General features: G+C 42.3%; 1 protein-coding gene across 4 annotated transcripts in view; it reads left to right on the forward strand.

Annotated features, from left to right (window-relative positions):
- VTA1 (vesicle trafficking 1) overlaps positions 1 to 17,555 on the forward strand; it is a 270,718-nt gene that overhangs the window by 150,671 nt on the left and 102,492 nt on the right. For all 4 annotated transcript variants that reach the window (XM_056567241.1, XM_056567242.1, XM_056567244.1 and 1 more), the window contains one exon: positions 15,060 to 15,135. In XM_056567241.1, the coding sequence (XP_056423216.1) occupies positions 15,060 to 15,135 (76 nt within the window). The remainder of the gene's footprint in view (positions 1 to 15,059; positions 15,136 to 17,555) is intronic.

The following is a 17,555-nucleotide window of genomic DNA, read 5'->3' on the forward strand; positions in this document are numbered from 1 at the left end:
CATAAGAATCCAATGAAACAGCTTGGAGCGATAATGAACCAAAACTAATAAATGAAACAGTTGCACTTTCATAGTCAGGGGGGCACTGAGAGGCATGGGTTGAAACAGATGGGCCTCTCACATGGCGGAGGACCGCCAGCTCAATGTTCACCAGTAATTAAAATTACATAAAAAATCTCTTTATTCTCCAATTTTGACACCATATGGTCTCCCTGCTGGACAAGGCAAAGTGCTCTACACCCCTATTGAGGCTCTCTGTAGGCCAGAAATAGCTGTTTTTCATAGCGATTTGCTGTGGATAAATTCGGTCAGAACCAAATTTTTTCGGGAAATTCGGCGAATCAGCCAAACAGAATTTTTCAAAAGTTCGCTCATCTCTAGCCATAACAATATTAATTTTCCACCTACTGTCCCATTTGAGGACTGGTTTTGTTACACCACCAATTGAACTTTGGAAGGACACCACTCATGTTACCACAAAATTTATAACTTAACATGTTTTCTTTATTCTGTTGCTCTATACAATTACAATGATACCCAGTTTTATAGATTTTATTATATTTTAGCACTAAACCTGTGCATTAATTTTGGAAAATCTAAGTTATACACTCACCATATTTTCTTTGGTGGTAGTGTACAGGCAATCTCCAATAATCATCCCTCCTCTCTGTGTGACATGTACATCATAAAACCAGAATGGAAAGGGTTACAGAGCAGAGTGTAGTTATAAGCTGACTTCCAGGCTCACTCCCCAGACCAGTGAGGCAGAGCAGAGTGAAATTTGAGTCATTCACAGGGCAGCAGGGGTGTGGAAATGTAAAAATAAAAATAAAAAATAAATAAAAACTACTTGTCCAAGGGACTAAAATGGAACACAACAATCTATTGTACCTCATGAAAATCCACTTGTCCTGGTAGACAAAATAATCGCAACCAAAATAGTACGTAAATAAGGTCTTTATTAGTTTTTGCATTTCAGTTTTTTCCTCCTCATCCTATAATAGCCATATCTCTTATTTTTGCGAAACCAATTATACTTTTTAATGACACCTTTCATTTTTCCATAACTTATGCTCTGAAACAAAAATAAATTATTTGTGAGGTGAAATTAATTTAAAAAATGCTAATTTGGTGGTTTTCTCTTCTCTTTTTTCGCCATTCACGTTGTGGTCAAACTTACATATTATTTTAATACTTTAGGTCACCCTGATTACACCAATACCAAATATAATTTTTTTTCTTTTACTTTTGACATAAAAAAAAATGTCATGACCCCTATAACATTTTTATTTTTCCGTATACTGGGCTGTATGATGGCTTATTTTTTGGGCCATAATCTGCTGTATGTATCGGTACCATTTTGGTATTGATCAGTCTTTTTGAACACTTTTTACTTAATTGTTTTCTGGGATATGATATAAATATAAAAAATGCCATTCTGTGATTTGGTATTATTTTTTTACGTTAACGCCATTCACCGTACGGGATATAAAATGTTATCTTCAAATAGTTCAGACAATTACAAATATTTTTATTATGTCTACACATTATATATATATATATATATGGGAAAGGGGGGAGGTGATATGAACTTTTAATATGGAAGGGGTTAATGGTTGTTTTTTTAAAAACTTATCAAACGTTTTTTTAAATACACTTTATTAGGAGGAATCTTTAGATTCCTCATACAGATCAAAGCAGTTCTATTGAACTCAATTTATCTGTGTTCATTTGGTTGAATCAAATACAGATCAAATCAAATACAGATCCATGGAGGCAGCCATGAATGCAGAGGTAAATCCCAAGAAGGTCGGCACTGCAACCAATAGTTGGTGCCCGAGGACCAATGTAGCAAGAATCCAGTAGAAAGAAGGGTCCCGGCACTGAGTGCCGGGACCCTTCTTTCTAATGAATGCAGAGGTAAGCCCTCCGGCTACCTCCACAGGAGAGCACCCCGATATCCCCCCCCCCCCCCCCCCTGCGATCGCGCTGCAGGGGTTCAATCCAACCCACTAGGCCACCAGGGATGGTTAACAGTTCCCTTTAGATGGTGCTGTCAACTTTGGCATCGGCGATCTAGTGCTAATGGCCGGCCACGGCGATCACCGCATGCTGGGCTATTAGCGGCAGCCCTTAGCTACTGAAATCAGCTTGACTGATACAGGGTTAAATCTATGAAAAATTCACCTGCCCGGCGCCCTGAAGTACATGTCCTGGGCGTCGGGTGATAGGATTTCCACATCCCTGGGGCAGGCAAGAGATGGACATTCTCCCTCCCTCTGAGAGATTGAAAAGATTTAATATAGTATTTTTTAGTGAAATATGGTTGTTAGAGGCATTAAAATTATAAGTACATGATCAGGATGGTACTGAGTAACTTATAACAGTTTTTTTTTTTTTTTTTGTGGGAACTGACAGGTACGCTTTAACCATATACAGGGCTGTATGCAGTCTCATTTTTTTGTGCTTTGATCTGTAGTTTTTAGCCGTGCCATTTTTGTATTGATGGGATTTTCCGATCACTATTTATGAATTTTTGTCTGGTATATGAAGTAAACAAAAATCAGCAAATCTGGATTATGGTACTTTTTCTACATTTTCACAATTCACTGTGCGGTTTCATTAATGTTATATTTTAATAGTTTGGACATTTCCACACGCAGCAATACCAAATTCCGGAAAAAGAAAGGTGATTTAACCTTTATTAGGGAAGGGGCTTATTTATGTTAAAAAAATCTTTCAATTGCGAACACTGAACGATGCTGTGCTATGTATTATCGGTGTTATCGGTGGTCTACTTGTAAAGGCTGCTGAGGTTGGCTGCACATTTGAAGTGCTGATTTAACCCCTTAAAGGGGTATTCCGCCCCTAGCATCTTATCCCCTATCCGCCCCTAGTATCATATCCCCTATGGGTCTCCGCTGCAGCACCCCACTATCATTACTGCACAGAGCAAACTCGCTCTGTGCATAATGACCGGCGATACAGGGGCCGGAGCATCGTGACATCACGGCTCCGCCCCCTCGGGGCATCATGGCCCGCCCCCTTAATTCAAGTCTATGGGAGGGGCATCGTGACCGCCGCTCCCCCTCCCATAGATGTGTATTGAGGGGGCGGGCCGTGACATCAACGGGGGCAGAGCCATGACATCACGATGCTCCGGCCCCTGTATTGCCCGTCATTACGCACAGAGCGAGTTTGCTCTGTGCAGTAATGATAACGGGGTGCTGCAGCAGAGATCCCAGGGGTACTCAGCAGCGGAACCCCCGCGATCTGACTTCTTATACCCTATACTTTGCATAGGGAGGTCCGTCAATGCAAGTCTATGGGAGGGGGCGGAGCGTGACGTCACATGGGGCGGAGTTGTGACGTCACGCTCGTCCGCCATTGTGGTCGGGATCCGAAGCCTCCAGCGTTGCCGGTGTGAGGTGGAAGCCGTCCAGGTGGGTGCTGCAGCAGAGATCACGGGGGTCCCCAGCAGCCTTTGGATAGGGGATAAGATGTCTAGGGGTGTGGAGTACCCCTTTAAAATCCCTCTATTTTGAAGACATATAACTTTTTCATTTTTCTGTATGAGCGGCAGTATTAGGGCTCATTTTTTGTGCCATGATCTGTACTTTTTATTGATGCCATATTTGCATATCTAAAATACATTTTTATCAAATTTTTTTTGGAATAAAATATTCTAAAAAAGCAGCAATTTAGCACTTTTTATTTTTTTAACATTCACGCTGTTCACCGTACGGTATCATTAACATTATATTTTAATTGTTCGGATATTTACGCATGCGGCGATATCAAATAAGTTTATAAAAAATAGTTCTAACACTTTTTGGGGATGAAATGGGGAAAATGGGAAAAGGGAAATGGGAAAAATAAAATTTTTATTGCGGGAGGGAATTTTGACAAATTTTTATTTTTTTAACTTTTTTTTAACTTTTTTGTTTTTCAACTTTAATAGTCCCCATAGGGCACTATTTATAGCAATCATTCGGTTGCTAATACTGTTCAGTGCTGTGCATAGGGCATAGCACTGATCAGTGTTATCGGTCATCTTCTGCTCTTGATCTCAGACCAGAGCAGAAGACCCGTGGAAGGCAGCGGAGGCAGGTGAGGGGACCTTAGTCTGCCGCTCTGGATGATCGGATCGCCGCGGCAGCGCTGTGGGTGATCAGATCATCCATTTTAGTGACTGCAGCGCTGCAGATGCCATGATCTGTATTGATCATGGCATCTGAGGGGCTAATGGTGGACATCCGCGCGATCGAGGATGTCGGCCATTACCGGCAGGTCCCTGGCTGCTGTCAGCAGCCGGGACCTGCTGCACATGACCAGAGCATAGCTCCGATGCTCAAGGTAATGTATAGGACGTAAATGTACATCCTGGTGCGTTAAGTACCACCTCACCAGGATGTACATTTAGGTCCTGCGTCATTAAAGGGGTTATCCAGCATAAGGTGATTTTAGTACATACTTGACAGACAGTAATGGACATGCTTAGGAAGGATCTGCGATTGTCTTGGGCTAAATGGCTATGCTGTGAGATTACCATAACACTGTGGCTAGCTTTCTGTGAACTTGTATTTCCTGTTTTCTTGTTTGCCTACAAATCCCATGATACCATTTTCCTCCTTCCCACACATCAGTTACCCCACCCATTGAAACTAAATGAGCTGCAGACCTGTGGCCTTCAATCAGGATGCCTACAGCTGTTGCATTAGTTGCAGATTGATCTCTCCACACATTGAAGCAGATGGCTCTCTATCATCAGCTGACTAGTGAGTCAGGTATCGACCGCATTGCAAGCTGGGAAAAATCTGAGACAGCAGTCATTTTGTATGCTGTTAAAAATAAATATTGGGGTGAAAATCACATAAGAATTGTGAGAAAACCGTCACACACAGGTAAAGACACTATATTATGAACTACACTAACTTTACAGCCCCTGTAGCATAGTCAAATAAAAAAAATTCCCGGATTATCCCTTTAACCCCTTAAGGACGCAGGACGTAAATGTACGTCCTGGTGCGGTGGTACTTAACGCACCAGGACATACATTTACGTCCTGTGCATAACCGCGGGCATCGGAGCGATGCCCGTGTCATGCGCGGCTGATCCCGGCTGCTGATCGCAGCCAGGGACCCGCCGGCAATGGCCGACGCCCACGATCTCGCGGGCGTCCGCCATTAACCCCTCAGGTGCCGGGATCAATACAGATCCCGGCATCTGCGGCAGTGCGCGATTTGAATGAATGATCGGATCGCCCGCAGCGCTGCTGCGGGGATCCGATCATTCAGAGCGCCGCACGGAGGTCCCCTCACCTTCCTGCTTCCGGCTCCCGGCGTCTTCTGCTCTGGTCTGAGATCGAGCAGACCAGAACAGAAGATAGCCGATAACACTGATCCTATATCCTATACATAGAACAGATCAGTATTAGCAATCATGGTAATTCTATGAATAGTCCCCTATGGGGACTATTCAAGTGTAAAAAAAAATGTAAAAGTCAAAGTAAAAAAAATGTGAAAAATCCCCTCCCCCAATAAAAAAGTAAAACATCCGTTTTTTCCTATTTTACCCCCAAAAAGCGTAAAAAATAAATTTTATAGACATATTTGGTATCGCCGCGTGCGTAAATGTCCGAACTATTAAAATAAAATGTTAATGATCCCGTACGATGAACGGCGTGAACGTAAAAAAAAAAAAAGTCCAAAATTGCTACTTTTTTAATACATTTTATAAAAAAATAATTATTAAAAAATTATTAAAAGTTTTTAATATGCGAATGTGGTATCAAAAAAAAGTACAGATCATGGCGCAAAAAATGAGCCCTCACACCGCCGCTTATACGGAAAAATAAAAAAGTTAGGTCATCAAAATAAAGGGATTATAAACGTACTAATTTGGTTAAAAAGTTTGTGATTTTTTTTTTAAGCACAACAATAATATAAAATTATGTAATAATGGGTATCATTTTAATCGTATTGACCCTCAGAATAAAGAACACACATCATTTTTACCGTAAATTGTATGGCGTGAAAACGAAACCTTCCAAAATTAGCAAAATTGCGTTTTTCTTTTTAATTTCCCCACAAAAATAGTGTTTTTTGGTTGCGCCATACATTTTATGATATAATGAGTTATGTCATTACAAAGGATAACTGGTCGCGCAAAAAACAAGCCCGCATACTAGTCTGTGGATGAAAATATAAAAGAGTTATGATTTTTAGAAGGCGAGGAGGAAAAAATGAAAACGTAAAAATTAAATTGTCTGAGTCCTTAAGGCCAAAATGGGCTGAGTCCTTAAGGGGTTAAGGGGTTAACGGGACAAAGTTAGGTAAAGGATATCTGCCTTTCTTTTCAGCTGATCGGAACCCCACTATTTTGCTACAGTGGTCCTAATCCACTGAGCTACTGGCAGCTGGATTTTGGCACTAATAGATGTGGCAATCAACTTTAATCGCAGCTACTGAAGGAGTAATGCCAGACATCACCCTGGATCCCAGTTGCTATAAGTTCCTGAGCGCACTTAATAGACTGGGTTTAGGCTCATGACATACATGTATGGGCTGTGTGAGCTCTGGGATGGATACATGCAAGCTGTCTGCTCCTGATGATTCACGCAGTTCTAGAAAAGTAAATCAAATCTTTCCTCTTATCCCTGACCACCCAAAAAGCTCTGGGCAGCTGAGCCCTATGCAAATACCATTGTACCTACTGTTATATGTACACAGTGCTGTGGCATAATCCCCTCCTCCTCCTCCTTCTGTGATGCTGTTTTTTCTTCTGTCATTTGCTGTCATTTGCTTAGATAGCATTCTCCATCTATAGTAGTGTACTATACAAATCAGCACAGTGCCAGCTTATTTAGTGCACTTTCACCAGCACTGTGTCATGGCATGGCTCTGGTCCTGATGAAAAGAAAGTTCTATAGACCCTTCTCAGTGTCTAAAACGTGGTTTATTAGCACAGAAAGCAACAGGTTTCTGGTCTGAACTGGACCCTTCGTCTGGCAACGTGCATCGTTGCACGATGCACGTTGCCAGACGAAGGGTCCAGTTCGGACCAGAAACGCGTTGCTTTCTGTGCTAATAAACCACGTTTTAGACACTGAGAAGGGTCTATAGAACTTTCTTTTCATCAGGACCAGAGCCATCAACGGCCCAATTTTGTCTATTCATGTTTTTTTTTTATTATACATCTAGTAATACTGCTGTAAAGATGACCTCCACACAAAACCTCTGTCTATTACTTTTTTATTACACCCTTGAGCTTTGGCTATTCTGTGTCATGGTTTGTGGTCTTGCAGGGCATAATAATGTGACCATCACTCTTTTATGAGGGGCATTTACTAATCTTTTACTATGTAGTCTGGTTTTTACCGTGTTTTTTTCTACTTCATTTTTGACTATGTGCGACAAATTTACTAAATTGTTGCACGGCATTAATAAATTTGGCACACATAGGCAAAAGTGGGAAATTTACTTCATGTAGTAGAAAAAATAGTCTGTTCCTCTTTCCTGCTGTCTGAATAGGTTTGGCTGCTAGGTTTCCTTCTGGATCTTTTGTTTTTGAGTTTTTTTTAGCTTTTTCACCACATCTAAATAATTCAATAACTACAGTGGTCCCTCAAGTTACAATATTAATTGGTTCCAGGAAAACCATTGTAAGTTGAAACCATTGTATGTTGAGACCATAACTCTATGGAAACAGGGTAATTGGTTCTAAAGGCACCAAAATGTCATCCAAAATAGGAAAAAGTGACAAAGAAAAATAAGTAGATAACTAATATAGATAAAGCAAATCCTTACATATAAAAGTAATAAAGATCTGCTGGGAGCTGTAAATCACTGTCTATGTCAGTGTTTCCCAAGCAGGGAGCCTCCAGCTGTTGCAAAACTATAACTCCCAGCATGCCTGGACAGCCAAAGGCTGTCCGGGCATGCTGGGAGTTGTAGTTTTGCAAAAGATGGGGCCACCCTGCTTGGCAAACACTGGTCTATGTAGAGGACAGGAGCTTCTTCAGGGGTCCTGTACAGTACAGGCAATGTCCCAAACAAGTAATGGAGTCGCCCTCACCTGGTGTCCAAAAGAGCAGCTAACCCTGATACAGGTAAAGTGTACAGAACATGTAATACCAGACACCAGTCAGTGCATACACTTCAGTAATACAGGGGTTTTACCAGTGAATGCCCATTTTCATTGGTTGGTTCTTCCAGCCATTGACACGTTTTACAGATCTGGACTGTCTGTAGCATTGTATGTTGAGTCTGGTTTCAACTTACGATGGTCCAGAAAAGACCATTGTATGTTGAAACTATTGTATGTTGAGGCCATTGTAAGTTGAGGGATCACTGTAAATTGTAGTCATGGCTCAGAAGTGGTAAACGGCGTTTAGTGTGTGTGTGTGTGTGTGTTTATTACATTTTTTTAACACAGTTTTTTTCTCCCTAAATGTACTTACACTTTTTTTTTTTTTTTTTGGTTACTTCTTCTACAGATCTGTGTATCCTGTGGACTCCTTCGGATTCGGTGGACTACTTCGATGACCAGCGTTTTTCTTTGCTTGATGTTAATAAAATGGTTAACGAGGGCTTGTGGGGGAGTGTTTTTTGTAATAAATTTTTTTTAAAACCTGTTGTGTTTTATTTTTATTTTACTTTACTAGACAGGCTTAGTAGTGGAAGCTGTCTTATAGACTGAGTCCATTACTAAGCCGGGCTTAGCGTTAGCCACAAAAACAGCTAGCGCTAACCCCCAATTATTACCCCGGTACCCAACACCACAGGGGTGCCGGGAAGAGCCGGTACCAACAGGCCCGGAGCGTCAAAAATGGCGCTCCTGGGCCTAGGCGGTAACAGACTGGCGTTATTTAGGTTGGGGAGGGCCAGTAACAATGGTCCTCGCCCACCCTGGTAACGTCAGGCTGTTACTGTTTGGTTGGTATTTGGTTGAGAATAAAAATAGGGGGACCCTATGCGTTTTTTTTAATATATTTAATTATTTATTTAAAAGAAAAAAACGCATAGGGTCCCCCCTATTTTCATTCTCAGCCAAATACCAACCAAACAGTAACAGCCTGACGTTCCCAGGGTGGGCGAGGACCATTGTTACTGGCCCTCCCCAGCCTAAATAACGCCAGCCTGTTACCGCCTAGGCCCAGGAGCGCCATTTTTGACGCTCCAGGCCTGTTGGTACCGGCTCTTCCCGGCACCCCTGTGGCGTTGGGTACCGGGGTAATAATAGGGGGTTAGCGCTAGCTGTTTTTGTGGCTAGCGCTAAGCCCAGGTTAGTAATGGACTCAGTCTATAAGACAGCTTCCACTACTAAGCCTGTCTAGTAAAGTAAGAAAAAAACACAACAGGTTTTAAAAAATTTTTATTACAAAAAACACTCCCCCACAAGTCCTCGTTAACCATTTTATTAAAATCAAACAAAGAAAAACGCTGGTCATCGAAGTAGTCCACCGAATCCAAAGGAGTCCACAGGATAAACGGATCTGAAATGAGAAGAAAACAAAAAAAATGGGTTAGTACATTTATTATCACCTGCTCACACATCTCCCGCCCCGCATGACTACAACTGCCAGCATGCCCTTACAGTAAGGACATGCTGGGAGTTGTAGTTATGTGGTGCAGGAGATGTGTGGGCAAGTGACAAGCTTGTCCCCTGCCCCCAGCTGCAGGACTACAACTCCCAGCATGCCCTTACAGTAAGGTGGGGCGGAGGCCGGGCACAGTGTTTCCCAACCTGGGACTTGTAGTTTTGCAACATCTGGAGGCACCCTGGTTGGGAAACACTGTTTTAGGCCAGTGTTTCCCAACCAGGGTGCCTCCAGATGTTGCAAAACTACAAGCCCCAGCATGCCTGGACAGTCAAAGGCTGTCTAGGCATGCTGGGAGTTGTAGTTTTGCAACATCTGGAGGCAACCTGGCTGGGAAACACTGGCCTAAAACAGTGTTTCCCAACCAAGGTGCCTCCAGATGTTGCAAAACTACAAGTCCCAGCATGCCTGGACAGTCAAAGGCTGTCTAGGCATGCTGGGAGTTGTAGTTTTGCAACATCTGGAGGCAACCTGGCTGGGAAACACTGGCCTAAAACAGTGTTTCACAAACAGGGTGCCTCCAGATGTTGCAAAACTACAAGCCCCAGCATGCCTGGACAGTCAAAGGCTGTTTAGGCATGCTGGGAGTTGTAGTTTTGCAACATCTGGAGGCAACCTGGCTGGGAAACACTGGCCTAAAACAGTGTTTCCCAACCAAGGTGCCTCCAGATGTTGCAAAACTACAAGTCCCAGCATGCCTGGACAGTCAAAGGCTGTCTAGGCATGCTGGGAGTTGTAGTTTTGCAACATCTGGAGGCAACCTGGCTGGGAAACACTGGCCTAAAACAGTGTTTCCCAACCAGGGTGCCTCCAGATGTTGCAAAACTACAAGTCCCAGCATGCCTGGACAGTCAAAGGCTGTCTAGGCATGCTGGGAGTTGTAGTTTTGCAACATCTGGAGGCAACCTGGCTGGGAAACACTGGCCTAAAACAGTGTTTCCCAACCAGGGTGCCTCCAGATGTTGCAAAACTACAAGCCCCAGCATGCCTGGACAGTCAAAGGCTGTCCAGGCATGCTGGGAGTTGTAGTCTTGCAACATCTGGAGGCACCCTGGTTGGGAAACACTGGCCTAAAACAGTGTTTCCCAACCAGGGTGACTGTTTTAGGCCAGTGTTTCCCAACTGTTTTAGGCCAGTGTTTCCCAACCAGGGTGCCTCCAGCTGTTGCTAAACTACAACTCCCAGCATGCCTGGACAGCCAAAGGCTGTCCAGGCATGCTGGGAGTTGTAGTCTTGCAACAACTGGAGGCACCCTGGTTGGGAAGCCTGCGCAACTTACCGGCTTCCGTAGGATCCAGCGCTGCACGACACTGCCGCGCGACAGTGCCACGCGACGATCTCCGACAGCGATCGTCGCTGGAGCCTCGGAAGGGTAAGTGAACTTCTTCGCCGGTCCCCTTCAGCTGTTTAGTTTTGCAACAGCTGGAGGACTACAGTTTACAGACCACAAACCAGTGGTCTGCAAACTGTGGCCCTCCAGCTGTTGCAAAACTACAACTCCCAGCATGCCTGGACAGCCAATGGCTGTCCAGGCATGCTGGGAGTTGTAGTCTTGCAACATCTGGAGGCACCCTGGTTGGGAAACACTGTTTTAGGCCAGTGTTTCCCAACAAGGGTGCCTCCAGCTGTTGCAAAACTACAACTCCCAGCATGCCCGGACAGCCAAAGGGCAGCCAAAGCAGCTATGTTTGTCTAATTCTGGGTAACCACTTTAAATCTCCCCCAACCCCCCATTTACATAGTTAATACAGTTGAAAAAAGACATACGTCCATCTAGTTCAACCAATTTAAGTGGGTGGTAATGTAGAATTATTGGTTCCTGGGAAGGTGAAAGGGGTACTCTGTCCCTAAACATCTTATCCCCTATCCAAAGGATGAGTGTAAAGATGTCTGATTGTGGGGTTCCCGCAGCTGGGACCCCGTGATCTCTGTGCAGCACCCGGCATTCGTTTAGAATGCTGGGTGCGGGCAGCGGGGATCATGACGTTACAGCCATGCTCCTCAATGCAGGTCTGTGGGAAAGCATCAAAAGCGCCTTGATGCCACGGCCACTGCTGCCCGCTCTAAGCATTTGGAACAAAATGTTCCAAATGCTGGGGCAGCGGAGTACCCCTTTAAGACACCTATTACCCTAGGGACCTACCAAATTGGATGATGGAAAAACAGTAAGCTCTACAGTGGCCAAGGAGACATGATTATAATATTTTAAAAAAATAAAAATAACAGACAACTGGGAAACATAGTTATGACCCAAGAATACTACATAATCAGTTAGCATGTGGGTTATACAAGTGCATATGAAAACCTTAAGATTTGACAATATTTTGCAAATCTCCAAACACTTTTTAGAACAAATGTAGAAAAAGAGGTGCTTTCCAATGGGATGGCAGAAACATTGTTTCCCCAATATATCAGTGTTTTTGTTTACCCCAGATTCATAAAACATTGGACATTGGTCCAGAAGAATCCGGGTCTAGCCAAGATAACAGCAAGCAGACCACTAGTTACATTCAGTAGATGTGGTAATCTTAATGACACCCTAGTACAGAGCAGGTTTACATCCAGTGGTGCCACACCAATAGGAAACCACAAGTGGAGTACCTGCTCCTGGTGTCCTTACCTGTGTACTAGAAGAAGCATTTTGTTAGGTGTAGTCCCAGTGAATGTATAAATTCTTTGCTACAAGACCAGTTTTGTCTGTTACTCTGGGTGGTTCTATGTGGGGTACTACACATACTCAATGAACATATGGTTTACTAAACAATTAAATGCCCTGGGTCCATTGGGTAATGTGCCATGTTGTTTTATCTGCATTTAATTGTTTTCAACTGCTGATTGTACACCTTATGTGACTCTTGTGGCAAACAGTTGTAACCTTTCTGGGTATACCAGTGTCCATGGCCATTTACATTTTCTGGATGTTATTCTGCACTTAAATAAAGAAGTTTGAGCACTTTATGGTGAGTGCCACTGATGTTTCTGTCTCATAGATGTTTTTCTGAGTTTGAACTCCACTTTTAGTGTATTGAAGCCTAATAACAAACTCTGCCTTAACCCTTCATGCTGGACTGTTCAAGGTTTGCTTTAGCTATGCCAACTATTGTGGCTGGCTGTTGACTCCAGTGTAACTATACTCAATCCAATAAGAAAAAAGAAAAGAAAAGTGCAAATGTTGGTACTCACCAAGCTGAAGTGTAAAATCTGAATCCTACTTTTATTTCCGAACTATGGTCAAGACAACAGAGGGTTTCTTTCTTTGTAGATTTTGCTATAATCTGTTCCCATCAAGACTGAGCATACATGGTTTGATGTATGTGTGGATGTGGACTTAAGTTAGTGTCAGCAGATTTCATTTATTCATCTATTCTTTTTGAATCCAATGTAGCCATGCACACTTGTTTTTTTATATAATAAGTTGTTAAGACTTTTGTATGCTACATCAGAAAATGGCTTAATGCCTTTGTAAATATGGAGCAGGCTCAATTTTTCTGTATTTACACATGGGCTTTTGTGTGTTTTATTTTTGTTTGTGAAATCCACCAGAAAACCAATCATTGAAGTTTGACTGGTCACAGTTCATGCCGCTGCTTACCTTGCATTAGTTGTATTAGTGACCACAGTTGAGTGCAGTTGAGCAAGCAATTCTTACTATTTTTGGCAGTTTATTTTGTCTAATGCTTGTACAAATAAACCGCAGAAAGCTACAAAAATGAAATTTGCTATGGTAACCCCTGAAAGAGCCTTTTAATATTATTCCATATCTATTATCCAGCTGCTGAAGATAGTTTTCTTGTTTAACTTGTTTTTTTCACTCTGTTATATCCAAATCTTTATTTTTGGTGTGACTGGCTAGGTCATGACATTGATAAACGGAGCTGCCATTGTACCATGCCCTTGATGCTTACTAGCCTGATTAAAGGCATGTGCTAGCTGGAAAAGTTTTTTTTTCCTTTTTTAGACATTGATAAATATTACACTATTTTGCTATTAAACAGAAGGGCACATGAATTACATATTTGTAGTAAAATAAACCATGCAGGTAGTGTTGTTTCAAGATAAATCATGTTGTGTTTTTATTCTGAGCCTTCGTGCCAGCTGAAGCTCAAGTAAATTCTGTCCAGTTACAGTAGTGGAAAGCTGCATAAAATGTGTGCCACAATACCAATATTACATTTAGTGGAGGATTCATGTGGTATTTTATGAGGTGTAGCATATAAAAATAAAGAAATATTGAATCACTATAAAAGTGTCCTAGAATAAATATTTTGCTATTGACTAAGACTGTTGAAACCTAACCTGTCACCAGGAAAATGCGATCTAATCTAGTTGTTTCATATTATAGAGCAGAGCAGATTAATTTGTGTTTATCAGAAAAAAAAATCAGTATAACTTGTAATTTATTGATTGAAATCTCTGATCTCTCCATGCTAAGGGGTCCTGTAATTGAGTGACACTGTCCACTGGACTCCTGAGAATAAAGAGCTGGGATATCTTGTCAATAAGTTACAAGATAAAGTGAATCTTTTTCAATGAAGATGTATATTAATCTACTCAGCTCTTACTGCTCTGTAGCATAATGCCGATAGATTAGATAGCATTGGCATTTTCTAAAGGGGTACTCCGCCCCTAGACATCTTATCCCCTATCCAAAGGATAGGGGATAAGATGTCTGATCGAGGGGGACCCGCCGCTGGGGAACCCCGGGATCTCGGCTGCAGCACCCCTCTGTCATTACTGCACAGAGCAAACTCGCTCTGTGCGTAATGAAGGGCGATACAGGGGCCGGAGAATTGTGACGTCATGGCTCCTCCCCCTTAATGCAAGTCTATGGGAGGAAGCGTGGTGGCCACCACGCCCCCTTCCATATACTTGTATTGAGGGGGTGGGCCGTGATGTCATGAGGGGCGGAGCCGTGATGTCACAATGCTCCGACGGGACGCTCGGGATCAGACATCTTATCCCCTATCCTTTAGATAGGGGATTAGATGTCTAGGGGCAGGCAGAGTACCCCTTTAAGTCACTCTGTAGTGTTATCCTATGATGCTTTCTTATGGCTCAATTAATAACTGACCAGGCTGCACAAATGAACGCTGGATTGTTTGTACAGCCCTTTATCTTCTTCATTGTGGGCTGCACATCACCTGTTTACACAGAGCAATGTATAGACAGTAACAATTAATATTAATGACCGCGCAGAAGATGTCATCAGGCGACTAACCAGTATTATCTCATCAATCTAATCGCTGTCCATTTTACACAGTCCTGTTTTTCGAACAAGTGTTCCTACACTCATTGACCCAATAATTGGCCTACGTAAAAGGTTCTCAACAGTATAGATTCTCAGGTTTGTGGTGTGTGAAGGTTGAACATTTTTTTTTTTTTTTTTTTTTTTTTTTGCTGTCAGATCTGACTTTCCAACTTCAGTTATCAATCCTTTCATTTTTCTCATGTCTTTTAGGAATATGATAAAGTCTTTCTACACAGCTAGTCTTCTGCTTGACGCATTAACTGTATTCGGTGAACTCACTGAAGAGGTAAGGTACAACTTCATGGTAACGAGTGGTTGCGTTACTGTTCACTTTCTGTCATCTCAAACCAGTCTTCCCATTCTCCTCTGACATCAATAAGGCATTTTCATCCACACAACTACCGTTCACTAAATATTTCATAACATTAATCTCTGTAAACCCTAGAGATGCTTGTATGTGAAATTCCATGTTGATAAGCATTTCCAGAAATACACAGACGAGCTCATCTAGTGCCAACCACAATGCCACACTCAAAGTCACTTAAATTTCCTTTCTTCCCTTTTATTGATGCTCTGTTTGAACTTACATATAACCAATCTATATAACCAATATTCAAGAATGGGAGAGCACTGTGGTAAGAAAGGTAACATCCAAGAACCCTGACTCCTGTGTTAAGATTAGATAGATATGCAAGAACCAAGATATGGCATTCCTAATAAATCCAAATAACATAGTATTTTATTTACTGGTATGTGGTAGCTACCACACATGCAGCTGTAGGATTAGTCATTAGAGAGAAATCTGTTATGGAGCCTAAGGGCTTCTACTGTTAGAGGCTGACTACTGAGGCATTTGTAGTCAGAATCCACAAGTTGACCACAAAATTCTGCAAATCAGTAGCACAACCAAGGAAGGAAACAACAGTATATTTTCAAAGAGGGTATATATGTTACAATTAAAACTAGTTTTTAGTTAAAACTGGTTTTCCCTAGTAAAAACTAATCTTGACTGAATGTCTTTGTGAAAACTAAAATTGACTCGTTTTCCTAGTTAAAACCAGTTTTGACTGATTGCCTTTGTTGAAACAGTTTTTACTAAATGCCTTCGTACAAACTAGAATATTTACTGAATTCTTCGTACAAATTAGAATACTTACTGAACGCCTTCATACAAACTATAATTTACTGCCAATCAAAAACTGAATGTCATTTGAAACTGGTTTAAAGTAGAGAAAACTAGTTTTAAAAAAATGGCCCAGTTCAAAATGTTTCCACAGAGGTCAAAGTTCATCTAGCTTACACGTGGCACTTGAGAACGATTTTGATTGGTTGTGCGACGTCGCCTGACTCGTGGTCAACCTCCACATACCCGTGTACCCCTCCGCTAAGCACGCTCATGCGGATTGACCATGCTGCCTGTACATAACTACGTACCCCCTCCGCTAAGCACGCTTGTGTGGGCTCACCACGCTGCCTCCACATAACTACGTACCCCCTCTGCTAAGCTCTCTCGTGCGGGCTGACCACGTCACCCTTGCATACCTGTGTACCCCTCCGCTAAGCACCAAAACAAAACTTTTGATATGTTGTACATATTGGCAAAACAATAGTTTTTCAAATATACTTCTTTTTAAAAAAATCATATTTTATTAAAGGGGTTCCCATACCGCCTGGGACACTGATGAGTCCTGCAGCAGCAGCATCTTGTCCACGAGTCATGGACAAGAGATGGCTGATGGACAAAGCTGCGGATGGGACTGCGGATTTTGCCTGGGGGAGCGCGTGGCTGCCAGGAGCGAGCATGCATGAATTTACAGCATCAGTGCTAGGAACCTCTGTGGATCGCAGCACAAGACCAGGAGTTCATAAACTTTTATGGAGCTTCACTTCAAGGGACACCATAATATTTTTCTGTAAATATTTCTACTTTGCTACTGTTTTTTTCTTTTTTTTTCTGTGGTGGAAAAGTTTAGCACGGGGGAAAACAGCTGATCAGATGTGGGATGTTATGGAGCTACGGGCAGTGCAGGCCTGTACAAGATATGTGACTGACTTCTGTAATATGCTAACAGTCAGGGGCGTCACTAGATTAAAACATTCAGGGCCTGTTTCCCAAATAAAAAGACAAGTGGCCCAAATGTCAGCTGTTGAGTGAGACCATATATCAGTGTTTCCCAATCAGGGTGCCTCCAGCTGTTGCAAAACTACAACTCCCAGCATTTTCAGAAGCCAAAAGCTGTCCGGGCATGCTGGGAGTTGTAGTTTTGAAACATCTGCTTGGGAAACACTGCCATACACTCAGCAATCTTGGCCTTTCTGCTCAGCTCCTCCCCCTTCGCCACGCGCCCAGTCGTGCATGTGATCTTTATTATCTCTGTACTGTGACATCACTGTATATTATCCCCATACTGTGACATCACTGTATATTATCCACCTCCATCTGAAATTATTGAAAAAGCAGTGAGCAAGATTAGCAAGTAAATAAAGTTAAAGGGGTACTTATTTTATTATTATTTTTTTTTATAAATCAGCTGGTGCCAGAAAGTTAAACAGATTTGTAAATTTACAAGAAAAAAGAGTGGTAGAGAGGCTCCTATTGACCTGGCAACCTGAGACTCAAGCTGCCCAAAAAACACCTATACCCATGGTGCCAAAAAATATGAAATAGAATACAGAAATTGGGATTCAGAGTCGTGAATATTAGGA

The sequence above is a fragment of the Hyla sarda genome, chromosome 3 (genome assembly GCF_029499605.1).
Source record: "Hyla sarda isolate aHylSar1 chromosome 3, aHylSar1.hap1, whole genome shotgun sequence".
In the NCBI taxonomy this organism is placed as follows: domain Eukaryota; kingdom Metazoa; phylum Chordata; class Amphibia; order Anura; family Hylidae; genus Hyla; species Hyla sarda.